At 52.6% G+C, this 25,453-nt stretch overlaps 8 protein-coding genes across 10 annotated transcripts; 4 read left to right on the top strand and 4 right to left on the bottom strand.

The window, feature by feature from the left end:
- The first annotated feature begins 88 nt into the window (after positions 1-88).
- On the top strand, positions 89-3,057 carry HMPREF1120_03582 (uncharacterized protein). Its single transcript, XM_009157661.1, has one exon. The coding sequence runs from the start codon at positions 201-203 to the stop codon at positions 2,919-2,921; it is 2,721 nt and encodes a 906-aa protein (XP_009155909.1). The 5' UTR covers positions 89-200; the 3' UTR covers positions 2,922-3,057.
- HMPREF1120_03581 (short chain dehydrogenase) lies at positions 2,979-5,276 on the bottom strand. The gene is made up of 2 exons (XM_009157660.1): positions 3,870-5,276; positions 2,979-3,811 (listed from the first exon to the last, which is right to left on the bottom strand). Exons 1-2 carry the CDS (start codon positions 4,484-4,486, stop codon positions 3,649-3,651), a joined length of 780 nt encoding a protein of 259 aa, XP_009155908.1. The 5' UTR covers positions 4,487-5,276; the 3' UTR covers positions 2,979-3,648.
- Positions 4,234-7,723, top strand: HMPREF1120_03580 (uncharacterized protein). Its single transcript, XM_009157659.1, has 2 exons — positions 4,234-5,400; positions 5,479-7,723. The coding sequence occupies exons 1-2, from the start codon at positions 5,321-5,323 to the stop codon at positions 7,178-7,180; spliced, it is 1,782 nt and encodes a 593-aa protein (XP_009155907.1). The 5' UTR covers positions 4,234-5,320; the 3' UTR covers positions 7,181-7,723.
- HMPREF1120_03579 (peptidyl-prolyl cis-trans isomerase D) lies at positions 7,721-9,646 on the bottom strand. The gene is made up of 6 exons (XM_009157658.1): positions 9,381-9,646; positions 9,261-9,328; positions 9,193-9,202; positions 9,051-9,137; positions 8,826-8,993; positions 7,721-8,769 (listed from the first exon to the last, which is right to left on the bottom strand). Exons 1-6 carry the CDS (start codon positions 9,397-9,399, stop codon positions 8,000-8,002), a joined length of 1,122 nt encoding a protein of 373 aa, XP_009155906.1. The 5' UTR covers positions 9,400-9,646; the 3' UTR covers positions 7,721-7,999.
- Positions 9,647-10,101: 455 nt separating this feature from the next.
- On the top strand, positions 10,102-10,455 carry HMPREF1120_03578 (uncharacterized protein; the record flags this gene model as incomplete). Its single annotated transcript, XM_009157657.1, has 1 exon — positions 10,102-10,455. The coding sequence occupies one exon, from the start codon at positions 10,102-10,104 to the stop codon at positions 10,453-10,455; it is 354 nt and encodes a 117-aa protein (XP_009155905.1).
- A 144-nt stretch (positions 10,456-10,599) lies between these two features.
- Positions 10,600-11,088, top strand: HMPREF1120_03577 (uncharacterized protein; the record flags this gene model as incomplete). Its single annotated transcript, XM_009157656.1, has 1 exon — positions 10,600-11,088. One exon carries the CDS (start codon positions 10,600-10,602, stop codon positions 11,086-11,088), a length of 489 nt encoding a protein of 162 aa, XP_009155904.1.
- A 369-nt stretch (positions 11,089-11,457) lies between these two features.
- On the bottom strand, positions 11,458-12,675 carry HMPREF1120_03576. 2 transcript variants are annotated; one of them, XM_009157654.1, is made up of 2 exons: positions 12,549-12,675; positions 11,458-12,466 (listed from the first exon to the last, which is right to left on the bottom strand). In XM_009157654.1, the coding sequence occupies exons 1-2, from the start codon at positions 12,573-12,575 to the stop codon at positions 12,191-12,193; spliced, it is 303 nt and encodes a 100-aa protein (XP_009155902.1). In that variant the 5' UTR covers positions 12,576-12,675; the 3' UTR covers positions 11,458-12,190. The 2 variants fall into 2 exon arrangements, with proteins under 2 accessions (XP_009155902.1, XP_009155903.1); XM_009157655.1 differs by having other exon boundaries at positions 11,458-12,564.
- Positions 12,676-15,404: 2,729 nt separating this feature from the next.
- HMPREF1120_03575 lies at positions 15,405-21,269 on the bottom strand. Of its 2 annotated transcripts, XM_009157653.1 has the most exons (3): positions 17,840-21,269; positions 17,446-17,784; positions 15,405-17,395 (listed from the first exon to the last, which is right to left on the bottom strand). In XM_009157653.1, the coding sequence occupies exon 1, from the start codon at positions 20,750-20,752 to the stop codon at positions 19,442-19,444; it is 1,311 nt and encodes a 436-aa protein (XP_009155901.1). In that variant the 5' UTR covers positions 20,753-21,269; the 3' UTR covers positions 15,405-17,395; positions 17,446-17,784; positions 17,840-19,441. The 2 variants fall into 2 exon arrangements, with proteins under 2 accessions (XP_009155901.1, XP_009155900.1); XM_009157652.1 differs by having other exon boundaries at positions 15,405-17,784.
- Positions 21,270-25,453: the final 4,184 nt, after the last annotated feature.

The following is a 25,453-nucleotide window of genomic DNA, read 5'->3' as shown; positions in this document are numbered from 1 at the left end:
GAGAAAACACGCGCTAAGATAACGAGTGACATTGCAGGGTTATCGCCGTTTTATCTCCGCCATTGCGAAAGAATTTCTATGTAGAGCCCAGTTTTGCCTTCTACAGGACCCAGAGTTGCACAGTACAAACGACGCATACACGGTCGTGGGCAGTGCACTGTGCGTGTAGCTCTGCCCTGTGAGTGGAAAAGAGTCGCAAAATGTCGCGCCATCACCCAGGCGCAAGCAAAGGCTTGAAATTGCCGTTCGCTTTGCAGAAAGAGTTGGGCCTTGATGAGAATCGACACGGCGGAAGACGCCAGCACGGCGCAGTCAAGAACAGGAAGGAGCAACGTAAGGCCGAGAGACAAGAGCGCAGACACAATATCAGAGGATCGAAACCTCATCAACGAAGGGACGAATTCGACGAGGATGATTCCGAAGAGGAAGAAGATGATAACCTGCGGGAAACTGCCCAGACGGCCGCGGCGAAGGCAAGAAACGGGCCCAAGAGGCAGGAGGAGGACTCAAAACCGAGGTCAATTCTGAAAAGACCGAGGCAGCCATCGCCGACACTGTCAGAACCCGAATCGGAATTGTCATCTGTGTCGCGACATCGGTCGACTTCGCCGGGGTTGGTGCTAGACCCCTCGTCTCAGGCATTCAAGGAGCGTATGGCGCAAGATGACGCCGAGATCAGTGCGCTGGAAAAGAAGCTTGGATTGAACAAGAGGAAGAAACTTCCCAAATCGTTTGTAGAGGATGGTCTGGACGAGCTACTTGCGGGCTTGGATGGAGCGGAACGATGCGTCAAGCGGAAGACCGAAGAACAAGAGTGGCTGGAGAGGAAGAGGCGGAAAGCCTCCGGTCAGCCAGAAGAGAGCGATGATGAAGCAGAAGAAGAAGACATTGACTTTGGCGGTGGAGACTCTGATGATGAGAGCCTCGACGGCATTGACGCAGAGGGATACGACAGCGCAGACATGGATGGACTCGGATCCGATGACGATCTTGACGAAGAAATGGGTTCTGATGAGGATTTCGGTTCGGAAGAGGACGATGATTTTGATGGGTTCGGTTCTGAAACTGAAGACAGAGAAGAAGCGGCGGAAGAGGAAGAGGATGATGATGAAGACTCCCGACCTCCACCAAAGAAAGTGCGAGAAAATCCATACGTCGCACCGGTGTCGTCAAACACCACAACAGCAAAGTACATCCCGCCATCTATGAGGAAAGCACAGCTCTCCTCCGAAGGACCTTCATTAGAGCGACTCAAGCGACAAGTCCAGGGGCACCTCAACAAGCTATCCGAAGCCAACCTGGTGTCCATCCTGGGCGAAGTGGAAAAGATTTACCAATCCAACCCACGACAAGACGTGACGACCGTGCTGGTTGATCTTCTCCTGACCACATTCTGCAACAAGTCAACTCTACAGAACACGTTCGTCATTCTTCACGCTGCGTTCGCTGCCGCCGTATACAAAGTCGTAGGCGTGGATTTTGGCGCAGAACTACTTTCGCAGCTGGTGGAACGGTTCGAGCAATACCATGGTAATGGTGACGCTCCTACTGGCAATGTGGCAGCTGGGAAAGAGTCGCTCAATTTAATCAGTCTGCTATCCAACCTGTTCACCTTCCACATGGTCAACAGCACCATTATCTTCGACCATATCCGGCTGCTACTGTCCAAACTCAGCGAGTCCAACACGGAAATCCTTCTCCGTCTAGTCCGCGACTGCGGGCCGCAATTGCGACAGGACGATCCGTCGTCGCTGAAGGCCATAGTGCAAATGATGCAAAAGGAGGCGGCACGCATGACAGCTGCGGGCGAGCAAATGAGCGTCCGGACCAAATTCATGATTGAAACGATCACCGACCTCAAAAACAACAAGATGAAGGCCGCGACGAACAATGCCGGCTTGTCCAGCGAACACATCACACAAATGAGAAAGGTGCTAGGATCCCTCAACAACCGTGCATCTGCCATCCGAGCATCTGAGCCGCTGAGGATCAGTAGAGACGACATTAAAAACAGCGACAAGAAAGGCAAATGGTGGCTCGTGGGGGCCAGTTGGAAGGGCAATGGCAACGACCGTGACCACAATGCCAATGCCAATACTTCCTCACTCACTCTGAACGAGGGCGGTGGCAGTGGCGGTAAGGATTCCAATACCAGTACCGTCGGCGACGATGGAGACGACGCCAATAACATCGATCTTCTGTCGCTTGCACGCCAATACGGGATGAACACGGATGTGCGACGATCAATCTTTGTGGCTCTCTTGTCCGCCGTCGACTGTCAAGACGCATACATGCGCCTCCTCAAGCTCCGGCTGAAAAGGTCGCAGGAACAAGAAATCCCCCGCGTCCTCCTCCGCTGCGCGGCCGGCGAGAACCCATATAACCACTACTACACGCTTGTGGCCAAACGGCTGTGCCAGGACAAACGGATGCGGAAGGCCTTCCAGTTCGCGCTCTGGGGGTTCTTTCGCCGTATGGGCGAGACGGGCGACTTGGATGATGAGAATGATGAACGAGACGAACAAGATGATGTCGAAATCGGCGAGATTGCCAACTTGGCCAGATTATATGCCCATCTCATTCTAGATGGTGCAGAGACGCTGGGCGTTCTCAAGGTTTTGGATCTTGCTTATGTCAAGGAGAAGACGGCCATGTTTGTCGAGTTGCTCTTGATTGTGATTATGACTGAGGCCGAGAAGAACAGCAACTCGAAGAAAGCGTCGACAGTGTTGGAAAAGGTCTTTGGCCGTACTGTCGAGTCGCCTCAGGTCATTCGCCGCTTGCAGTTCTTTATCAAGAATAATGTCCGCTCGTCGGATCTGGTGGCCAAGGGAGACAGGGATGCAGTCAAGCGAGGGTGTAAGATTGCCTTGGAGACGCTGAGACGGCTTGATATGGTGGATACAGCGATGGAAGCCTAAGGGCTCCATTAAAGCGTACAAGTTACTGCAGCTTATTACAATACTACCGTGCCTGGCTTCGCTGGACTCCATGTACAGGGACAGTATCTGGCACAGTGTCCACGATTTAAATCTATTCATGCATGTTTGTGAGAAAACAGGTATTCCTTGTAACTCCACAGTAGTTGTTCAGTGTGTCTGACTGGACCATCTACATTTTGCCTATTTTCGTAGGGCCAAGTACCCCAATATTGACATGCACACCGTATGTTCCACGTTCCCACCCAAAAGAACGAGAACAGCCCCAAAAACGTTCCAGAATCATGCCATCAAGCCAAGCGCCGGTCCCCGTCTCCTCCCCAAGCTGAAGGGGACAAGACATCCACCATCCCACAGTGGGCCCCAATTCGGGCGTCTCACAGTACGAAACCCTTGGCTGACATCCATATGCAGTGCGTTGAGCTAGGTGGCACGCATCGCAGAAAACCTCCTTCAAGGGCGTGCTATGGTGCCAAATTTTGCCGGCTTCCACGTGTACCATGCGTCCAAAAACCATGTCGAGGGCTTGGATCGTGCGCTACGCAAAGTGACCTCCGGTGGCCACGAGGATGCTGATAGCCAACATGCATATGCGAATCGAAGCTGAAATATAGTAGATCTCGAACACAGTCACGAGGCTCCTGCCTTGGGCAACTTGGATGGCATGAAGGGATCCCTGGCCGGTAGCGACTTGACCTTTTTTTTTTCTCTAAATGGCGATACCGCAATCCAAGACAATATTCTGTCCAGTGATAGACTTGCTCAGCACAAGCGTGCGGATCTGCTCAGCCACATCCTCAGGCGTGGCGAGAGACTTGAGCGCCGATTTCTCCGTGGTCGCCTTGACTTTGGACTCTGGGAATTGGTTGCCCCTATTTACACAACAGTCAGTAATCTGTCTAACTCGTCTTTGTCAAGAAACAAACTTACCACTCAGTCAACATCAAACCCGGGCTCACACTATTACATCTGACTTTAGGTCCACAAATCATAGCAAGACCCTTCGTCAAATGGATCTCTGCAGCTTTGGTGACGGAATACGGCAAGGAACTTCCACTCGGTCGGACACCAGCCAGACTTGCCACAGTGACAAAAGCACCGCCCACACCCTCGTCGGCGGCGGTCTTCTCGAGATGCGGTTTGGCGGCATACAAAAGCCACAGGTGGGATTTGACGTTGACGTTGAAACATCGGTCCCAGTCTTCCTCGTTGACCTGCTGTTCGAGATCGAAGAAGTTGGTCAATCGAGTCCAGCCGGCGTTGCTGACCACGACGTCCAGTCGGCCCATTTTCGACACCGTCTCGGCGACCAGTCGTTGGATCTCGCTTCGTTGGGAAATGTCTGCTTTGATCGCGTGGAATCGTGGTTCACTGGATGATGTGTTGTAGGTCGCGGGGATGGCCGAGGCTTCTTTGATCACTTGTTCGGCCTTTTCTGGTCTTGAGTGGTAGTTCACTACGACGCGGAAGTGTGAGGCCAGCGCTTTGACTGTGGCGGCGCCGAGGCCGGCGCTGGAAGCGGTGACGAGAGCGACTTTGGTTGTCATGGTGGATGGATAGAAAGATAGAGCTGGGAGACGAAGATTGGAAAACGGAGTATCAGGGTATCGACGACGACGGGTTGGCTTGACGGGACAAGTTATAAGACAGGCGAGACGCTTTTTAAATATGTTGCTGCTGTTGCTGCTGCCGCTGATCGGAAGCAAAGCGTGTCTGAGGCACCTATGAAAAGGGAGACGAAGAGCGATACTGACGTGCTTCTCCGCAGTCACGAATGGTTGAGGGCTTCAACCGGCGGAACGTTTCCGAACATTGTTTCCGCCCGGCGAAAGACGAAACAAAAGCTGCGCTGCGGGGAGAACAGGGAACAACTTGAACACGCGGGGCAACACTGCACGGGATGCCGAAGATAAGATAAGATGCCGCCTTGTCACCTGCCCAATCTTGCATCGCCATTTTCAGTGGTCATCATCAGGAATTCAAGGGAGCATAGGTATCTCCCTCCTTGTTGCTCCATTAGAGACGACACGACATGAGTGACATGCGTCGACTTTCCAATATGAATGGTCTCTGGAACTCATCGTCTCACTGCCTCCGGGTGCACCCCGTACTGCCACTGCATAAGGTATCTTACAGATCTGGTACCTGACAGATCGAATCGGGAGGTCATGACGTCGTCGAGCCCGTGCAATGGTCATGGACCAACCGCACCTCAGAGATAGAGACAACAGATTGCGGTATAAGATCTCGGTTGATCGTTTCGCTTCGGTCTGTCAGGGGACTTGGGAAAGTCTTAAAAGTCTTAACTTTGTCGTTTTCTGCTTAATCCAAGGAAAACAGCTCCTTCATTCAACGAGAGACCGAGCGAGCCACGTTGCGCCATGTCGCAGAAACCGCTCGCCCCTAAGGATGGTGGCAGGAAGAGGAAGAAAGTTCTCATCGTCGGGGCCGGGGCTGCAGGGTACGAACGAGCGCTGGCGTCCACAAGACGTCGTCAATGTTGCACTGCGTGATCCTGACTGTTCTTGTCGCCGTATAGCATGTCGACAGCCTACCACCTCTCCCAGAAACGCGACGAGTTCGACATCACCTTGATCGATGCGGTCGACTACTGCGGCGGACAGGCGTTCGCCATGCCTCTGGACAAGGACCGCCATGGAGCGAGTTGGTTCAATCAGGGCGTCCAGGGCGGCAGCTACATATTCCACCACACCATGACCATGTTTGCACGGCAAGGATACCACGCCGACCCGGTCAACCTGCAAGTATCGTTCGGCAAGAACGAAACGTTTTGGACCAACGTGTTTCCGACGGACCTGATTGCGCGACACCAAAGAGAAGTGAAACGGTTTGTATTCGCAATGCGGGTGATGCGCTGGTTCGAGTTTTTATTCGCTTTGATGCCCATGCATCTGTTCTTCAAGCTGTGGTTCTTCTCGGAAGAGTTTACACACACCGTAGCACTGCCCATGGTGGCTTTGTTTCTGGGAACGGGCAACGAAGCGCCCAATGTGCCTACCATCATGCTCGAGCGGCTCTGCACCAGTCCAACATACGGGATGTGGTACCCCCTTGACAAAGTCAGCATCGCAAGCAACCAACCTCCCATGGTGGTTTTTCCCAACTTCAGCGAGTTCTACGAGTCATGGCGCAAAGATCTGGTCTCTCGCGGCGTGAATGTCCGCCTATCCACCGAACTCGTTGCCGTGTTGGCTCGTGACAAGACCAACGGCGTCATTGTATCGCTCAAAAACCGCACACCAGCACCCGACAGACACAACCCAGCCAACGGCGACCCGGACGCCCCGACCTATGAAGAACACTACGACGAGCTTGTTCTGTGCTGTCTCGCAGACACAGCCAAACGACTTCTCTCCCGCACCTCGACATGGCGCGAACGACAAGTTCTGGGCAGCGCCAAATTCTCCGACGATATCACCATCACCCACACCGACTCTGACTACATGAAGAAACACTACCAGAACTTCTACGACGAGACCCTAGCTGTCAAATCTTTGTCAAATGTCGACCAGTCCGCCCGATGCGAGTGGGCTCGGTCCAATTTCCGTCCAATGTACTACATCAAAATGTACGGCGAGGACAAATCCAAGCTGGAAATGTGCTTCGACACCACAAACTACCAAGCCCAGTTTCCCGACAAGGTCCCCTTTGAAGACCATGTCTTTCAAACAATCTACCTCAACAAACATCGCGACGGGCATCTGTGGACGGACCACGAAATCGACGACACAAAAGTCATCCGCAAGGATTGGTGGCATCAGCTGTGTCACAGCTACACCCATTACCTGTTCGTTGTCCCCTGGATGATGTTTCTCCAGGGCCAACGCCGTGTACGGTTCGCCGCCGCCTGGACTCTCGTCAATGCCCACGAGGTCGCCATCATTTCGGGCATTGCGGCTGCTGTCGATCTAGGCGCAGAGTATCCCGAGGACCTGGAGAATGACAAGTTTGCCTTTCTTTCCTTTCGTTTGTATTACTTGCTGGCTTATGGGAAGTGGTATCGACGCCGGTATACCGCTACCACCAAAAACAAGAAGCACGAAAGTGAGCAGGCCAAAGCAGGCAAGTCTTGGGCGACTGGGCTGTATGGTAGTGTCTACCGTGGGCCCGGTGTCGCTCAGGAAGAACGGACTACGTGGAGAGAGGAAATGAAAATCGGTAGAAGCACTGGAAACCTGGCAGATGGGAATCATAATCCCGGGGGACGAAGCCAGCCTTGACATGGAGTGCAGTGCACTATGAGGTGAAATGAAAATCCAGCCAGGCATCTGTGCATCGCGAACAACTGAAACATGCCATGCCACTCAGCTAGCTGGTAGCCCCAGTCCCGATCCGTTCCCTCAATCAAGTATGTATCTCGTTGCGGCGGGCTCAGGCTCCGACTAATTAGGTTCTCGACTCCCGAAATCCCGCGAGGTTTTGTGGCGATTGTTGGGGATGATTCGGTGCATGTGTAATGTATGTGTATCGAACTCGAGGGAGGGCGCCCGTCTGTGAAGTCGATGGGTGTATATCGTGAATTACACAGTATATTTTGTACTTGGTGCTCAAGTAAGTCTGGCCTCGGAGTTTCAAGGATGAGCATTTGCTGTACATTACTATTGCTTAGTCTACAAGCATTATGAATCATAGACTTGGAATCGCCGTGGAAGGGATTCAAGATCTGAAGCTTCGAATACAACGGACAAGAATGCACCTTTTATTCGTGGTCATCTATTCATCAGTGGTGTCACCGGCGTACAGGCAGGCGGCTGATCTACTGCTTCAACACCCCCCCCCCCCCACCGTCAGCAAAGTAGTGAACTGGGAGCCCTCCACTCGCATAAACGCCTTTTGCACATCCGGTCAGAATGAGCCAAAGAAATGCCATCATCATCAGCCATGCCCGTCCACCATTAGAATGCAGTGTCTGAGAGTCCTTCATTAGAACATGCTTTCAACTTCGTACAAGCAGCCGAGAAGACACAACTCGCTGCGAGCTGCAAACTGCAAACCGCAACTTAGCACTCAGTTCGGCCGGCCTTTCGTTCTTTATTTTTTCACCCAAAGAACTTCTTGTAGGCCTCCTTTTCCTTCTTGATGCTCTCTTGCAACGTCTTCTTCGTCTTGGCAAGCTCGGCCTTGATCGCTGCATCCTCAGGAGCCAGTTTGGCCGCCTCCTCAAAGTCCTTGAGTCCTTCCTCCAGATCCTTCAGAGCAACCCGGGCCTGGCCGCGTCGGAAATATGCTTTGGCCTTGTCGGTGTCCTTTGCGTCCTTGGGAATGGCATCAATGGCAAACGAAGCCCACTTCTGTGCTTCCGCATAACGTTTGGACTTGTTGGCCAGTAGCGCCGAATTGCTGTGTAGCGTAAACCGTAAGTGGTCCATATTGCTCTGAAGGTCCTTGGGGTCGTTCTCGGAGGCTGCCGGGTATTCGTTGAGATATCTCAGTGCCTTTTGGTACTTCTCAATGCCTGTCTCGAGGTCGCCCGCCTTGTATGCTTTGTTGCCAAATTCCTTGAGGTCCAGCGCGATCTTGTAGTACTCCTCGCCCTTGAGGTCCTGGCCTTGATCCTCGGGGAAGTCCTCATATGGATCACCGGTTGCGTCGGGAGCTTTCTCAGTCGCCTTCTCGTAATTTTCACCCTCTAGCTGTCCGCAGTCCACTACAACCACGTCGCCGCCGACCGGTTTGTCTGACTGTGTGGGAAGGTTCTCGATCTTGCGGACGATGTTTTTCCCGTTGAGGACCTCGCCAAATACAACGTGCTTTCCGTCGAGATGAGGGGTTGGGACGGTCGTGATGAAGAATTGCGAGCCATTGGTGCCTGATAGTTGGGTCAGCTTAGCTTTTGTACCAGGAACGGAACAGTTGTAAACTTACCTGGCCCAGAGTTGGCCATGGACAACAGGAAGGGTCGGTCATGCTTCAACTCGAAGTTTTCGTCGTCGAACTTCTCGCCGTAGATGGACTCTCCTCCGGTGCCGTTGAAGTTTGTGAAGTCACCACCTTGGATCATGAAGGATTTGATCACTCGGTGGAAGATTGAACCTGCCCACGTTGTCTCAGTCTTCTGCGGCTTCTGCGTCTCCCGCAATATTTAAATACCTTTGTAGCTCAGTGGCTTGCCGGACTTGCCGATCCCTTTCTCGCCAGTACATAGTGCACGGAAGTTCTCTGCAGTTTTGGGAACAACTGGAGGAAGGTGTTAGATTGCATAGCGGAACGATTCAGGCTCGAGAGGGCGTACCATCGCTGAACTGCGCCGAGAGGTTAGCTGTGCGCAGTTGACAGGATGAGCATGATTTAAGTACTTACAAGTTCGAATACAATGCGGCCTTCTTTCCTTCCGCCAATCTCGATGTCGAAATAGACTCGAGGTCTCCCTGGGTCGGTTGTTAGGTACCGTCGTTGGGCAATGGAGATCAGCACGCTTACCGCTTTGTGAGCCCGCCATGCTGGTAGCAATGCAAGGATGGGTATGTCTATGTGCGAAGAGTTGCCAACTGGTGAATTTGGATACTGATTCAAGAACTTGAATAAAACAATTGCCTGAACCGTATTAGGATGATCCGAGACGTTGTATTTATTGAGCGCAGCCGCGACTTTGTCTGTTTCTCACAAAACTTCTTGAATGTTCCTTGGAGCCACTTTGAGTGAGCCGCGGTGCTGGTTGAGTCTCAGCCAATGGGGAGGAGAGCGTGCCTGAAGCACCGTTAATCGGCCACTAGTGGTGGGGTGATCGCACCTTAAAGCATGGCGAAGCAAGTTTGCCGGAGCTGCTTCTTAGCCCTATGCCTCGCCGTAGCCCTGATACGGTGCTACACTTTCTTGTCTGTCGCTGAACCATGTTCCTCCATCAACGTGCTGCTGTGCTGTTCTCCTTGACAACTTCCAGCTCTGTCCTGGTGTCCATGTTTCCTTGATTCCTCCTGCCTGTTGTCCATTCCGGCTGTGCTCCTGCACATATCATGTGCCGGCTGGCAAACTGAGCAACTGCTTCAGGTAGGCGTGTAACGGCCATATAAGTTCTTTTCCTTCCCCCTTTTGCTTTTCTCTCCTTCGCCATCACTTCCGTCAGCATATTTCCATCTTATCCCAGTTCAAGCTTTTGAAATCTATAATTTTACCATTGACCAACGTTTCACAACTGTTCATGATGGCTTCCAACACGGTCCCTACCAATACTCCGTCCCCGACGGCTGACCAACCCAACAATGTTTCATGGGATGGCAATCGGTTCTCGGTCCATGTCAACAGCATGTCCTTTGAACTCGGTACCTTGCCACTATTTCCTTGGAACGAGCATTCGGAAGTTGTCGTTCGAATTGAACCCTACTTCGATTCTCCTGACACACACCTTCCTCACATGACCGACTTCAGACGGGCTGACTTTTACATGCGACTTCTGGTGGGGAGAGCAAAACGTGTTGCGGAAGAATTCAGACCCTTGTTGCAGGATCGAATCAACGAGGGTCATGTACAGGTCTATTTGGACTTCGGGGAGTGTTAGATACGTGCCCTCCAATTCAGCGGCGATTCCAACGGACAGTATCGGGCCGTCCCAATATGGCGGGTCGATCAACTCGCACAGATCCTGGCAGCTTGGCACTGGATTGAGCCAGAATCTGTTCATCAATCCGCTATACAGACCCGAATGCTCTGGCCTCGCATGAGATTGCCAAAGGTCACCGTGAGAGCCACAATGCCGTGGTTTAATACCTTGGCCACTCAGCAACGCACCGCCGAGGACGAGTTGCTCTTTGCGCAGGCAGTATGGGGTGACTGCCATCGTACACTCCAGTTGGCGTTCTCCAATGGTGAAGTCCCACATTTATTCCCATGGGCCGCATCAAGTTGGGATTGCCTCCTTCACGATCAGCTCGCATCAGGTTACGTGGTGCAGGACCTGGGCGACCTCACTCCCTCCGACTCATGTGTCATTTGTGTGGAAGATCCCCGTGTTCGCCTCAGTGACGAAGTTGTCCGAAATGGCATTGTCGAAACGCTACATGAGGAGGAGGATGACTACTTGTACATGAACCGCCGTCTACCCCACCTGAACGGCATCAGCTTCCGAACAGGTCGGAATCTTCAAAATGTGGAGAATGAAGTCAACGGAGTCAACGGAGTCAACGGGGAATAGCCAACAAGTCAAGTATGCGTGGTCGGATAACTCTGGGTTATCAAGCAACTTGAGCCTGTGATGTGCAGGTTGACTGAAACAAAGTAGGAAGGGTCAGATTGTTCTTGGATTGGATTTCGTTCGTTCTTGGTGTGCCAATATTGCGGTTTGCTGCGTTTGTACCTGCTAGGAAAGATAGCAACAGCATTGAACTTCTTCATCGGAGCGGCAGAAATCCCTTTCGTCTACACTGCTCACTGATAACCGCTTTTGGTGAAGCTTTAATGTGGTCTTGCCTACTCTATCCGCTACTTGGCTTCCAGGCACCCATCTTAGGGCTTGAATTGAAAGGTCATGAACGATTCGAGACCCATCCATTCTCCCCCACGACTGCCCTCCGGCCAGCCGCAAGGCATACATCGGAAGTCACATGTCTCAGCTCTGTGCGACAGTATCCCCCATGTACCTGACAGGGGCAATTCTAATACCAGGGATCATCCGCAGAGCAACGAATGACACTCACAGACTCCCTGTCACGATATTGCAGCCATGAGTAGGCCACAGTCGGTATCTGGACCATCACAGGTATGTAGCCCTCGCATATCTGCATTCGAGTTCTAGACCTTAGAAGTTTGTTACAAGGCAGAAATTGAGCCGTTCGAAATGTCCACTACCTGTCCAGCGAGCCAGCACAGCAAACCAACCGGGACGATTCGATATGTGTCCAGTCCGGGGTTGTGCGTGGAAGGCCGGTAGTGATAAACGGTGAGGTGAGCCAGACGAGGCTGGAATATGAAGCCCCCCTTGCCGTCGAACACGTGTCTGTTAAACCATGCGTTGCTTCCCATGTGTTTCATACGCCTTCTCTGGAGCTTTCAGGTGACTGTTACGGTCTCGACCGTACGACTTTCACATCACCCAAGTCAGGTAGACAGGCGTCAGCAGTAGGCCATGTATGTACCTGCAGGGTCTTGAAGATGCGCGGCTGGGATGCAGGCGAGAAAGGAACATGAACCCCTTGATAATGCGAGGACAGGACACTGACGCCGACAGGGAAGCCTAGTCCTTGAAGAGCAGGGCATGGAGATCACAAGGGGTTGGTTGAGTCGGACTCGGCTTGAATTCAGTACTCCCAGAACCTCCACCAACGGGTGGACGGGATATCCCATATTATGTCGTGTGACTTTGGCGCGGCCGTGACTGACGCAGGTGTAGGTGGCTGGCAAGGGCAAGGGAGGACGGTCTCTGGAGGACAAAAGTCGGTTTGTGTCACCCTGGTATAGGTATCTTTGCTGCCTGGGAGGCTGGTACTTGTTTGTATGTCTGTATCGCACAGCCCGGGTCGGTCGCACTGTGTGACCTGGACCCTGGGACAGCGGACACCATCACACAGTGACACCTGTGGAAAGGAGGAGTAAGGCACCATTTCCCAGTTTTGTTTTCATTTCCCCAAACCCCTTTTTCGAACCTTAGGTACCTACGTATCTACTACCCAACGAATGCCACATTTGTGCAGGAGGCGCAGTGGGACGAGAAAAGGGAAAACAAACGAGACTGGACTTTTGAATCTCTCTGTCGCATTGGTCGTCTGCTAGGCATCTTTCTCGCTCTGGAGATTGGTCTAGACCTACCTTGGGCTGGACGGGAACTGATTTGAGTGACTGGTTTTTGGAATCTGGAATGATGCGTGCTAGTACATCGTTCTTGTCTGGGCGGACTTTTCACGGGGTTGGGGTTTCAGACTTGACCAGGTCCCTGCATTCCCAGTCTCCTCGTATCAAGGTAAGGGACGTAGGACAGGCCAAATCCTAGCAGAGAGCTTGACATGTTTCTGATTTGCGGGATATCATATCCTTGCCACATCCTTGATCCCCTAATCTTCTGTGGATGCTGGTATAATATAGCCTTCAAGTGACTGTGCAGATGGAAAATAAACATGCTGCCCTGGTCTGGTCTGGGCTGACGGTGTCATTCAGTGCGAAAAAGCTGTTTCTTGGCCATGCCCAGAGCAGGTGAGGAGGGAAGGGTAGAAGTAGAATGAATGCAAGTCAATGCAATGCATTGAACAACACTGCGCTGCACTGTCTGTGGTTCCCTTGCTGCCCTGCGTGTCAGTTGTGCCACAGGGTCTTTGCCGTGATACAGCAGTAGCAGCAGCAACAGCAGCAAACCCGCGCGCACATTGGCATCAGCGTTGGCAATTGACAATCTGCATTTACTGTAGCATGAGACATATCTTTCAAGTTCAACTGCTCCTCTGCCACGGAACATTATATAGTGGTTCATTGAAGCACTAGAGACTCAGACTCACCAGACCGTTGAATCAAAATCACCAAATGAGAGCCGAAGAAAGGGAAGTGGTTACTAGTGTCAGGAATGGTTAGACTTGCTATACAGCCTTGTCGTACTGTAAATGCCCTCACCTCCCTGAAAATTCTCAGCCTCGTCACATCAGCCAACTTCGAACTTCGACCTACTACTACGACAGAGTACATACAGTATAGTACAGCGGTAGGTAGGTACTAGTTGAACTTATATGCTGGAGCTGCTGGCCTACCTCAGATGTCTCTTACACTTACTTGTACAAGTTTACATTAAAGATATAGCTATATCTAGATATTGATTTTCTTACGGCCAACATCTTTGCCAAACCAGTTACTATAGTACGGCACGGATGGATTATGAGGGCTACGGCGAAATTACGGTTCTAGCACATAACTGAAGGCAATCAATGTGATGAGGCAAGATTCGAGTTCGTCGGTTCGGGTTCGAGTTGCAGGGTGAGGTGAGAGGCTGGTGGCTATATGAGTTGAGGATTAACCGTTGAAAAATCCTGTAGCCATGACTAACTCTTATCCAGAAGAGAGGGCACTGTTTGCGCGGACTACATCGAATATATATTGTAAAAAGAAGAGATCCAAGCACCGAACAAACTACGTGTCTAAGTAGTTACTAAGGTATGCTTCATGCATCCGATGCTCATACCTTCGTTTGTCTGTTCGTCCGTAGATACAGTGTACTGTACTCAGCGATCCGCCTAGCCGCACTCACGCAGAAACGAGAACCTTCAACCAGGGGCCACGGTGGTACCGTGTACGGTCCAGAAGAAACAGCCGGGCTGCAGCCATGGAAGTCCCGGAACAGGAACGCCAGATCCAGCACGATGGAACCGACGAGCCCGTGGAACGGGCATCTCGACGACAACGACGACGTCGGCGACACCGAGGGCCTGGCTTGCGTCGCGTCTGGATTTGGTATCAAATCAGGTCTGTGTGGTCATGGCCAGACGAGAACAGATCATCATCGCGCAGCAGCTGCAGTCCATCTCCCAGCCCCGAAAAGGTCAAACGTGAGAAAGCTTCCAGATTGGGAACATGTGGAAATGAACAAAATAACAATCTCAAACCGCTGCAGTTGTAGTTGGGAGATCACATGTGGGAAAGAGGGTGGCTTGGGCGATCCTGTCTAGCCGTTGTGGCACCTACCTATCCCTCCAGAGTCCATAGTGCCATACTGATCCTAGTGCTCGTTGGTTCCCTAGTAGTGGGTTCCGAGTACTAGTTGCCAGAAGATCAGGGCTTGGGCTCAATGCTTCTTGCGCGACCGGGGAAGCGTGTTAGCTCCGCTGGGCTGGGCTGGGCTGGGCCTGAACTTGACTTCAACCTTCAAGCCTCTCTAATTTTGTCCCTTTGCTGCCTCCGAGCGCACCGGCCTCAAGGCTCGATCCGGTAAATCTCACCTCTACTCAAGAGTCTTCAATCGTGTTGCGCAGAGCCGCGTGTCAAAGCACGCACACACCCCATGCGGCCATGCCGAAAAAAGGGGACGTTCCCAAGTATCCAAGGCATCGAGCATTCTTTATTGTGACTGTATCGGGTATAAGCTTTCCAGAAAACCTTCAGTGCACTTGGGTTCTACTGGCATGCGGTGTTTGATCCGCGCGCATTATGGCGGAAATAAGCCTTTTGCGGAGCCTCAGCCAGGTCTAATTCTGAACATGACGGTCAGTCACTGTAGTGGCAGTCGGCCGCTCCGAGGTTGACACAGCAAACTCAATCCAAGTGTTAGACTGTAGCTGAGTGACAGACAAGGCCGAAAACGGAAAAACAAAAACTCTGGGCTGGAATTGGACGTGCCAGTGCTGCGTGCTGGCTGAGCTGAGTTAGATCGGCCCGGGGGAGGGAGGCCTCCACAAAGATCCACTGCATTTGACGTATTCTTTTCATTCCGGATGAACAGAGCGAATAGTGTCAGTTAGCACTGTTTCCTCACCAGGACAAGTCTCAGCCTTATCCGTTGCGTAGGCACATGGTTGAAACTACAACCTAAAGGTTCTGGCGTACCAGGTGCAGAATAAGAAGAAAAAAGCTTCCTGGTTCTGTGGCTGGCTGACTGACTGATTGCCAGTTCAGCCAGAAAGTAGCAAACTCATACCGTGATTGTGGGACTGGATATCCCGTATTCCACGTAAGAGGTTAGAGTTGTACGCGTATATCGCCAGCCAGCCCAAGAGTGTGGTGGGAAGTAGTACGTCCCAAGAACAAAACAATACCCCCGGCTCCATTGGAACGCTGCAGCTGCCTCAAGCGAGGAATAAACATCCAGAATTGGGACTTTTGTAGGTTCGCTAATAGTAGTAAAGTTGGCGGAATGTGGTGCACGTGGCATGTTGGGTCCAAGCAACAGCTAGCTGTTACAGAGGAGGAAACATCTTGCGATCGCTTAGCGATGGTTCTAGATCTCGAAAGTTCCCACTTTTGACGTGCTCTAGGCGAGGCGTGCCAGGCCGCCTAGGGCACGCATCCTGTACTGTACATTGTAGCTGCTTCTCCAGCATCGCGCCTCAATGGAAAATCCATACTAGCCTGCGATCGACCACAGATCGCAAGGGGCATCCGTTGGAACTCGCGTGTAGGTGATAGTGCTGAAAATCTGAAACGTGCGCTTTCGCATTGACTACTTCGGTTAACGATAGACGTTGTTTCCGGAACACAGGTGGCTTGGGACGGGCTGTCAAGCGAGTTGATGCAGCAGTACTGTAGCAACTTGCAAGGGCCGGGCAAGCAGCCTTGCACATGCCCTTGTTGAAGGCCTCGTACCGCTCTAGGGACTCAACCCGTTGCAGGGTGCATTGAAAAAGCCACAGTGTGCCATGGACGGGTAATAAACTTTTCCCCTTACAGGTTGACAGTAAAAATAGTTGCAGAGATAACCGTCCAGAAGGTCTAGGAGATCAAGGTTGCAGTAAATTGGCTTGCAACGGCTCCTGGTCAGTAGCATTATGATAGCTATTACCCGCTGTTCAGCTTTGGTTGGCTTTTTCGGTGGGCTGGAATCTGCCTCTGGATGTGAGGGGCGGCAGAAGACACCGAAATGGCGAACGGAACAGTTTTCCATTTGTTGTTTATAAATGTAGTGACAGAGGAAAGTCTATTTTGCAGCTATCCATCGCTCCAGTTTCCCTGTTGATGTTGACAGGTTCAGCTGTTCCGATGGTGTGTACCTATGTTCATGGTAGGTACCAACAGCGTGGGCTCCGCGCGGGGTGAAGATCGGACAACCAAGACGGATCGGCGCATGTACTACTGTACTCTCTAGATGGCTTCCTATCCCGATCGAGGGTTTCAGCCACAGACTAGGATCGACGATAGAGGTGGTCGAGGCAAACCACGCGCGGCAAGACCATGGCCTATCCGGATCGCCATATTGGTCTGGACAGGTTCCCGGCAACTCCAGCCATGTTCGTCCTCTCGTTTGGACCGCATTGGGTATAGATCATTCATCGTACAGTGCAGAGAGAGGGAGGAGGGTCGCGATTGATGGGCAGAGAGCGATTTCTCAACGTGGAAGCGGGACAGCGACCAACATGAGACATGGCTTTCAATGTGCCGTTGTCTTGTCCCGTCGTGCTTGCCCGCACGATATCTCGTTTCTGGTCTCGAATTCTCTCGCTTAACCGACAGCGAGGCGGCAGGGATGTTCTGTCCAACGGCCATGTTATAGGTTAGTAATGGGCGTGGTGGCAGCGAGCGGTACTGTCAACTGCACGCGAGCCTCGCACGACTCGCCAGCCCACCAAACCTTCACGTGCAACGTATACTGGCCAGCTAGCCGCATCCATGGTACTGTATGTACAGTACTGTAGCAGGGGTGCATTTGATGGCGCAGTGTCTGGTGACATGGGTTTCTTGAGAAAAGTTGAGCCTGTAATGGTCAATTCCGCTCAGGAGATGCATCAGATGGATTGCATTCCCACGTCATTATCATCATACTGAGTGCTGCCCTTGCTCCTCATTGCTCACCTCAGCCCATGCGCGAATCTTGCGATCTGGTCACACATCGAGTCAAAGGAGTTTGCATTTTCTTGGGTGGCCTTACAAGTGAGGTCAAGCACCAGTGGGCCTGGGGTAAGGGGTCGCTTAGGCCAGAGGCCGGGGTGCTGTTAATCGGGATGGGAACCTAGGTATCCAGTAGCCTTGAGCTATCCATCATCATGATGAAGCAAGAGGTCACGTTATCACTACCGAAGTCACGGCAGCAGGGTGGCACTGAAGGATTCGTTGGTGCAGCCCGAGTGCTTCGAGACGAGGAAGGATTCCCACACTTGACGAGGACCGGATTTCTCCCGGAGAAGCATCCGAGGGCACCCAGACACTTGACTCACGTTGGTTTGGCCAAATGCTGGGATTACTCAGTAGTACTAGCAGCTCGGCGACACTGCCAGTTGCGTGAGCGGAACGACCGGAGAGTAACGAGCATTGTAGCCACTTACCACTATCCCTTAGCAGGTACTCTACAACGGATCGGTAGTAGACGAGTAATAATGCTCAGGGCCGCCAGGCTTCATGGATTGCACCCGTTCTCTCAAGGCCCTGGTCATGAGGTCCTGGGCGGGTTCGTCCTTGCGGAATCAAGAGATCCCCCGCTTTAAAACAGATGGTGGTGCCGGTTTCGCAAGGATCGAGTCTCCTCCTGGCTTGCAGGTGGCGCGGCATTTGGACCCGGGACCATGGTTTTGATTTGGTACCAGACAAAATTCGCTCAACACATGTTCATGGTTTGGCGGTTTGATCCCACTGCATGGCAGGGGTGTTTTTGTGCTGGCAGTATTGCTCATCATGTTCATTCACTGGGGTGCGTTCGTATTGTGGTCTGCCCGTGCTTGAGAATTCCGCTTCTGTGGGCTGCTTTTCAGCTCTGGGTCTGGCTGCTCTCTCTGGCTCTCAGGTTGAGCGTTCAGCCATCCGCTGGTATCGTTGGTTTTTTCCTAGCCCCCTCCACTACTTACGCTCGGCTATGGGCTCGGTGCTGGCGCATTCCGCGGTTTTTCTAGCCTGCGGTCGCGGTTGGCCCAGTAGGAAAAGGCCTTGTTGAGTACACTACGACCGTTTGTGGTGTGCCCGTATTAGTGCAGTGCGGCAGAACGTTGCATCGAGCTCGCATAAGGGGTGTCTTGAGGGTGCCGTTACTCAGATGTATTAGCAACGAAACTGCGAGTCAGCCTCCACGACCTACAACTCCATGCAACGAAGGTCGTACCTGTGGGGTTCTGTGCCCGGCTGGATGCTTGAGTACACGAGGACGAGTGGAAAGGCAGGGCAGCGCAGGGACACCAGGCGCTTGGACGACGCTCGATCGACTATAGCAAGGGATCTGGCTTGTTCAACCCGGTGGCTGCGATTGGCAACAAATCATCCACAGGTGGACGGAGTGACCTGAGGTCAGAGCGCGTAAGCACTTGGGCCAGTCCAATAGCTGCGAGTTGCACGAAGTCGAGAATCTGTAGAACACGAGAAGTAAGATGAGAACATTCACGAGGCCGAAGAACTTGACGCATGGCATTGGTCCAATTGTATATTGGGAAAAGAGCAGCACACTGCACTGCAGGCACCTCCAAATCGGGTGCTGACCTGACCAGCGCTGATGGTGTATGATATGCCAGTGATGCTCGTACAATCAATCCCTATCCCTCAACCCCCTAGGGTTTCGTGAGGCATCAGGCTGATTCATTCCTGCGTCTTCCAGAGACGTGTCCATGCTTTAGTCCATGCTGTTTTGGTATCCCCCCACCAGTAACATACAGCCGCAAGTTGAATGGGTATCGTTATACATGACATGACTTAGTGCCACAAAAGAAAAGCATAATCCATACCAACACGTTCTCAGCGAACGTCAATGTAAGCCACAAAACAGATCCAGCTCAGCACTTGAGGGATCGAAGCGAAAAAAGAAGTTTCATGCCCCACATATCTGGCGCCCTTGATGTTCTTCATTGCAGCGTTGAAGCCACCGTAAACGCCACGAAAAGAATACATGTCCCGAAACCCTAGGCCATCGTTTCTTCTCATTTGTGCCCACCCACATCGTAATACATTTAGACAAAGGAGAAACGAGGTCCTTTATCCAGGGATTTGACGTCTTCCCAGACCCCATTCAAGGTGTCCACAAGATCTTCCGGAAGAGGCCCTTCCTCGAGGATGCGCATGTTCTCCTCGAGTTGAGAAAGTTTGGATGCACCTACAATGACGGCGTCACCGTATTCGGCACCAAGTTGAGAGTGCCAGGTGGTCCAGCGTAGAGCAGCTGCGTGACCAGAGATGCCATGTTTGAGGGCTTGTTGACGGACAATCTCGGCGGCCGCAAACAGCGGGTCGTGGAAGTAGTCGCCGGCATACTTGGCCCCCAATGGGGAGGCAATGTTCCACCGGCTGTTCTTGTCCTTGGTAGATGCACGCGACACCTTGTTGGAGAAGAAGCCACAAGCCGAAGGGCTGTACGCGTAGAAAGCAATATTGTGTTCTCGCAAGACCGAGAAGAGTCGTTCTTCACCACCTCGGCAGATAGGATTGTACTGGCCCTGGTACACCGAGGGCTTGACATAGCCGTTTTCTTCGCAGATGCGGACAATCTCCTCGACTTCCTCGACCGAGTAGTTGGAGAGGCCGAAGCGTTCGAACTTGCCCTGTTGATACGCCTTGTTCATGGCCTCGCAGGTCTCCTTGAAGGGAGTGAATCTGTCTGGGGCATGGAGGTACATGATGTCGACGCTTTCCATGTTGAGGGCATCAAGGGATCGGTCAATGCTCATGGCAATCCTGCTGGCCCGGTGAGAACCAGGCATGAAACTGGCCACCTTGGTCGACACGTTGGCCCACTTGGACAGTCGGAGGTCTTCTCTACCCAAAAGCTCCTCACATGTGCCGCCTTTCCCTACAGGATAGGCTCGAGCAGTGTCAATATCGGCATAGCCTCTAGAGCGGAAGAGGTTGACGAATTTCTGGGCGTCTTCCACCGTGTTGACTTTGGCTAGAGGCGATGCCTCCGAACCCATCGAAGCCGTGCCCAATACCACCCTGAGCGGAGGCTTGCATCGAGACTGCACGAGAGGCGATGTGATTCTTTCTGCGTTGTCAAAAGTACTAGCGCGCGACCGATTCGGCGTCAATGTGAGGTCTGTGGCATCGGTGTCGTCCGATTGCTGGTCACTAAAGGAGTGTGCGGATCGAGATGAGGAGGCAGAGTTGATTTCATGGAATCGTCGGTTACTTTGGCTGCGGTGGAGGTTGAGATTGTGAATATTGAGTTGGGGAAGGTTTTCCAATTTCATTCTGAGAGCAGCGGCCATGGAGCCCATTTGACCGTCCCGTGAGACTGGGGGAGGTTGAGGATAGGCGTCGTCCGTCATGGTGATTGTGACGGGAAGAAGCAGGAGGGGGGTTTATAGTGGCTTGAACAGTAGGCGAGGCCAGGCGAGGCTCAGGGTCCTGGTTGCCGGGACTCGTGACAAATCACTCGCAGAGATCGGTCAGCAACGCTGTGATGATGTGCTGACCAGCGAGAAGGAAGATCTCGTGTGTTTAGGTTGTCTTCTCAGGGACACTCATCAACGTAGTAGAAGTGAAGGAGTGCGATGTGACTTGGATGTTGTTGAATGTTCGTGGTGTTGATGTGAACATGCACTGGGGGGATAAGGGATCTTTGGACCAGGTGGAGGGCGGGTGACGGAGATATTAGTATCATCTGCGACAGAGTGCCCCGTCAAGCCATCGAATAGGCGAATGTCAAAGGGCTTGCGTGCACTGGATCCGAACAGCCCTGAAACCAACGTGAACGAGACTGGGTACGATCATAACTTGAATAATAATGGAGAGATGAGGAAGGGTTTTTCCGACCAGGACAAGGGCCTGAGGCGTGCAGACGCCCGGTTCCAGCGTGTAGAGTTTACAGTACACAAGGACTAGTACCGCCTGGGCAGGTACCTACCTTACGCATGGACACACACGCCCGGGCGCCGCCAGAGGTACACAAGAGGACAAGGGTAGGGGCGGCGGCCGGCCCGACTTGCAGTGGGAGGATGCAGTGGACGCGTATGGAGAAGGGGGCATCCTAGGCACTAGGCCTTCGGCTAGGAACTTTGGGCGCGGGCAGGATCCTCCTCAACGCCTCCACGCTTAAGTCGTCTAGACGGTCGCCACTCTTTCCGGGCGTGCGTGGACACTCGGCGCACGGTCTTGGTGGGCACTGCCCTGGGCTAGGGAGGCTAGACTACTGAGTCGCGAGTGGGCACACCTCTCAGCTTCACCATCCCGCTCTACAACGGTATACTCGCTACGCTGCCGCTGCACTACACTGCTCTATCGCTGCCCAGTGCCGTGCGTAATATTGCCTGTCTGCCGTATCTGACGAGTCTGGAGGCAAGCCACTGCGAAGTAAGGTATGCGAGGGACGGCAGCCGTGTTCCAGTTGAGCTGCATCGTGGCGACGGCCATACAACCACGACAACCGCAGCGCCATCGCCCAGTCTGGAGCATTCCTTCAGCTGCCCTCCTCCGCGCCCGAAAGTACGTCCCTTGCTCACTGCCCGCGCCCTTTACTTCCTTGCTCGAATACTCGTCATGTTGAGGCTGAAGAGTAAAAAGCTTCTCAGCAAGTCACGCGGTCCCCGTTACCTGTTGTTCAAGGTCAGTGTTCAATTCATCCATCAGCTTCCCCATGGTCACACGGCGCCTGCAGTCGCCGTGGTTCCACTATGCTGTCGTGCCAGTACGGTAGCCTGAGCCCTCGTTGTCGGCTGTCGTGGCACTCCTGCCTCTCTACAAGGATGTAGACGGCTCTCTAACCACTACTATGATCCAATCACGGTTCTGGAAGCGCGTTTGCCAAGTCACGCCTCAGCTACCGACAGCCTGAGATGCACACATAGGTATTAGTCGATGGATTGAGAAAAACCGTGCCCTTCCTTCGCCTTCGATCCTACATACAAGTTCGGCCCTCAGTAGCTGGTGATGGTCTTCGGATGGACTCGTCATCAACGCGCCAATCGATTATCATTGCCCAGACGCATGCCCAGCTGAACGCGCCTCTTTGGGACTTGAGGAGGCCGTTTTTCTTCGGACCTGATGATCACGCTCGTGGCTTTCCCTTTACTGTCAGTTCCGCGCCGATCGCAAGCTTCGATCACCAAAGTAAAAACCGCCTACTCCCGAGCGGTGGGACACAACTCGACTTGCCATTGCCATTTGCTGGCAGGATAATGACGAACCACGTTCTAGATAAGTTACTTTCGGGTTTCTATACTTCGAAGTACCTTTGATGGCGTCCAATATGTAGTCTCGACCAGCAACGATCAAGGTTCTACGATGGCGTTTGTACCGATGTCGTTTTTCGTCCCTTGACTGGCTTCGAGCCAGGTCATCCCGACGGCGATAACTAAGAACACCTACTTCCCCGATGGAGTAAGGAACATCAACCGTGCGCGACGCGCCTCCGGAGAGGTTGGTCGTGCTCAAAGCAGAGGTGAGACTGGTGCGAGACATGGAGGCGTTGATCTTCGAAGGAGTGTACCATGAATCGATTGTGGACTCCGATGTTGTTCCTGCGCTGGTGTTAGATTTTCTCAGGCTGAGGACGACATACTGCCGTTCTACTAGTACAACTACTACGAGCACAGGTCACCGAATACTACTAGTGTGTGGATGCTGTCATTGGCTGGTTGGTGGAGATTGGTTATCGGCGAGTCGGCGTCGGAATCCCCGACGCCGATGTCTCTCCATCAAACTTTTCGAACCTGTTTACCAGCCTCTGGCAAATCCAGCAAAAATGATCTCCTCGTCCACCAAGCCTGGCACAACAACATCCTGCTGTCTCATTTCTGGAAACTAGGCTACGAGCATTGTGGCTTTGACAGAGTGTAATTGAGCTGTGCTGGCGCAATCCATGATGGCCGCGCAATGACTGTGTCGTCAACACGACCATGAAATGCAGTGCCTCACTACACACTATGTCTGGGTACTACCTGCGGCGCGCGTCTGCAACCATCCAAACTTAGACAGGGCGACGGTACCTAGATAGGTTTACGTCACCGGCACGGATCCGTTTATGCCACACAACATGCTTCATTCAAGTTTACAACTTGAACGGCCGTGATCACATTGGCGGCGAAATATGAGTCAAGGGGTTGGACTATCCGCCGGACTGCTAAGCCGAATTGATGCAGGAGACTATGACGCGACGGCAAACGTTCCTCTTTTCCAAAGTCCTGCCGGAGATCAATAAATCGTGGTCTCCTAGGATCGTGTCAACTACGCACGCTGGATAGAAGCACAGATCCTCGTGCCCACAACTAGGGACAAAAACTGGCCTGGCGTCGGCGACAACGGCGGTAAATCCGCCGACACCATCGAATGTCAACCGTCAAACCGTTCTTTAGCGCCGCCGTCCAGATGGCGCTTCGCGTCAGAAACTCTGGGGAAGTTGGATCGCGCCACCACACAATTGCCATCCAAGCAGGATTTAGTTCCGTTTTGGTTATTGATTTGGTGGATCGGAACACAACAATGCTAATTCAACTAATGTTTTTCAGGATCTCCAAAACAACAATCTTGGAACCTCGCCATGCAATAACAGACTCGCAAGCAGAGGTCGGCGCAACGTCCTTGGTATGAACCATCGTCGCAAGCCTTGCCGGTTTATAGCGCGTCAACAAGAACCCTGAAATTGTCGGTTTGCCGTATCAGTATGCGCAGTATCAACCTTTTTCCGTTCTATTCAAGAATGACCTGGTGCTTCATCGGGTCGCTGGATCTTGATGATTCGATGACCTTCGCACAACTGAGAAAGAGCCTAAAATTTTGAAGACAAGTGGTGTTTTCCCGAGGACTAGATGCGAAGTACTGTAGATGATCGGTACTCCTAGTGGGGAAAGCTTCGGTTTGTCCCGGGAGATGTCGGATATATTTCTCGCTCTGGACGAATATCATTTCTCGAGACTGCAACAGGCTGGATGTTGTAGGGAAGAATGCTGGCATGCACGACTCCGACTCGGACCTCTTGTTATCTTGGTAGTTCGAGTTGATCCGGTCCCGAGTATCGCAGGAAGCAAAGATGCGCGCAGTGGCATTTCCCTCCGCCGTCGACCCCAGTCTTGAAACGTACTAGTCGAGCCCCTGGACCCACTGCTGTGTTTCAAGTCACAACGCAAGAAGGGCTATGGTCCAATCAGCCAGCGACGGATGCGACGTTTCAGGAGCCGTTGTGGAGCGGATCCACCTCTTATCGATAGGCGCACCATGCAAGTCCAAGTGTGGCCAGTAGGATCATGCTCGTGGTGGTAGTACTGGAATGTACTCAATTACCTCCCAGGACCTCACATTCTTCTCTTTCACGTTCTGCCTCCGCTTCGCTCGGTAGGCTCTTTCGCCGGTATGCATCGTCGTTACGGCCTCACAGTGATTTGTTCGATCTACGGGTCCCTGTTTGATCCCTGCCAGGGCCCCTACGAAAATGCCGGTTGCAGGATTCCGCAGCGTCTACTTCTACCATGACCCCTTGTGCAGGACGCCTGATCCTCAGCGGTGCGAACATTCACAACTCAAGTCAAGTCTTCGCCACCGTAGGACGACACGTTCGATGTGAACGGCATTTTGTCGTTCGGCCTCTTTGCGCCCTGGGCATGGATGACGCAAATTCCACTGCCGGCCTGACGATTGCCTGACCACGCGTGGCATTGTCACACAAGTGACGACGGATGACTGCAAGTCCAGCATCAGTGCTACTCGTACTGGCCTTATATCCAGCCACCCTTAAACGAGCAATGCAGGGCAGACACCGCGCAGTGCGTGCTAAGGCTGGCAGCATGACAACGATCCACGTCCTTTGATTTTCGATCCCCTCGTTCTACCAGCCCTCGTGGACCAATGCACGCAAGCCACTGCAGTAGTGGATGTGCTGCTGATGATAGTGCTTACCTCGTTCGCCTCGCTTTTCCAGACGGGATACTTTCGGCACGAGAAGGAGGCAGCACAACGGTCGGTCAGCCGGGCCATTGCAATCTACATGACTTTCAAAACTACCCCAGATGCAGTGATTCAACGGCCAGCAGCAGAGG

Source organism: Exophiala dermatitidis (genome assembly GCF_000230625.1).
Source record: "Exophiala dermatitidis NIH/UT8656 unplaced genomic scaffold supercont1.3, whole genome shotgun sequence".
NCBI classification, from domain to species: domain Eukaryota; kingdom Fungi; phylum Ascomycota; class Eurotiomycetes; order Chaetothyriales; family Herpotrichiellaceae; genus Exophiala; species Exophiala dermatitidis.
The sequence above is the reverse complement of the archived record's forward strand: the minus strand, read 5'-3'. Positions and strand labels throughout refer to the sequence as shown.

What these genes read in the sequence shown, in the direction of transcription:
- HMPREF1120_03581 (XM_009157660.1), bottom strand. Translation starts at nt 4,486, where the DNA reads ATGACAACCAAAGTCGCTCTCGTCACCGCTTCCAGCGCCGGCCTCGGC. An exon ending in GGTTTGATGTTGACTGAGTG is followed by an intron (nt 3,812 to 3,869) that starts GTAAGTTTGTTT and finishes TTGTGTAAATAG; the next exon opens with GGGCAACCAATTCCCAGAGT.
- HMPREF1120_03575 (XM_009157652.1), bottom strand. Translation starts at nt 20,752, where the DNA reads ATGACGGACGACGCCTATCCTCAACCTCCCCCAGTCTCACGGGACGGT.
- HMPREF1120_03579 (XM_009157658.1), bottom strand. An exon ending in CAAGCCACTGAGCTACAAAG is followed by an intron (nt 8,994 to 9,050) that starts GTATTTAAATAT and finishes CAACGTGGGCAG; the next exon opens with GTTCAATCTTCCACCGAGTG. An exon ending in CATGGCCAACTCTGGGCCAG is followed by an intron (nt 8,770 to 8,825) that starts GTAAGTTTACAA and finishes CCCAACTATCAG; the next exon opens with GCACCAATGGCTCGCAATTC.
- HMPREF1120_03576 (XM_009157654.1), bottom strand. Translation starts at nt 12,575, where the DNA reads ATGTGGCATTCGTTGGGTAGTAGATAC. An exon ending in ATTCGTTGGGTAGTAGATAC is followed by an intron (nt 12,467 to 12,548) that starts GTAGGTACCTAA and finishes TCCTTTCCACAG; the next exon opens with GTGTCACTGTGTGATGGTGT.
- HMPREF1120_03582 (XM_009157661.1), top strand. Translation starts at nt 201, where the DNA reads ATGTCGCGCCATCACCCAGGCGCAAGCAAAGGCTTGAAATTGCCGTTC.
- HMPREF1120_03580 (XM_009157659.1), top strand. Translation starts at nt 5,321, where the DNA reads ATGTCGCAGAAACCGCTCGCCCCTAAGGATGGTGGCAGGAAGAGGAAG. An exon ending in GTCGGGGCCGGGGCTGCAGG is followed by an intron (nt 5,401 to 5,478) that starts GTACGAACGAGC and finishes GTCGCCGTATAG; the next exon opens with CATGTCGACAGCCTACCACC.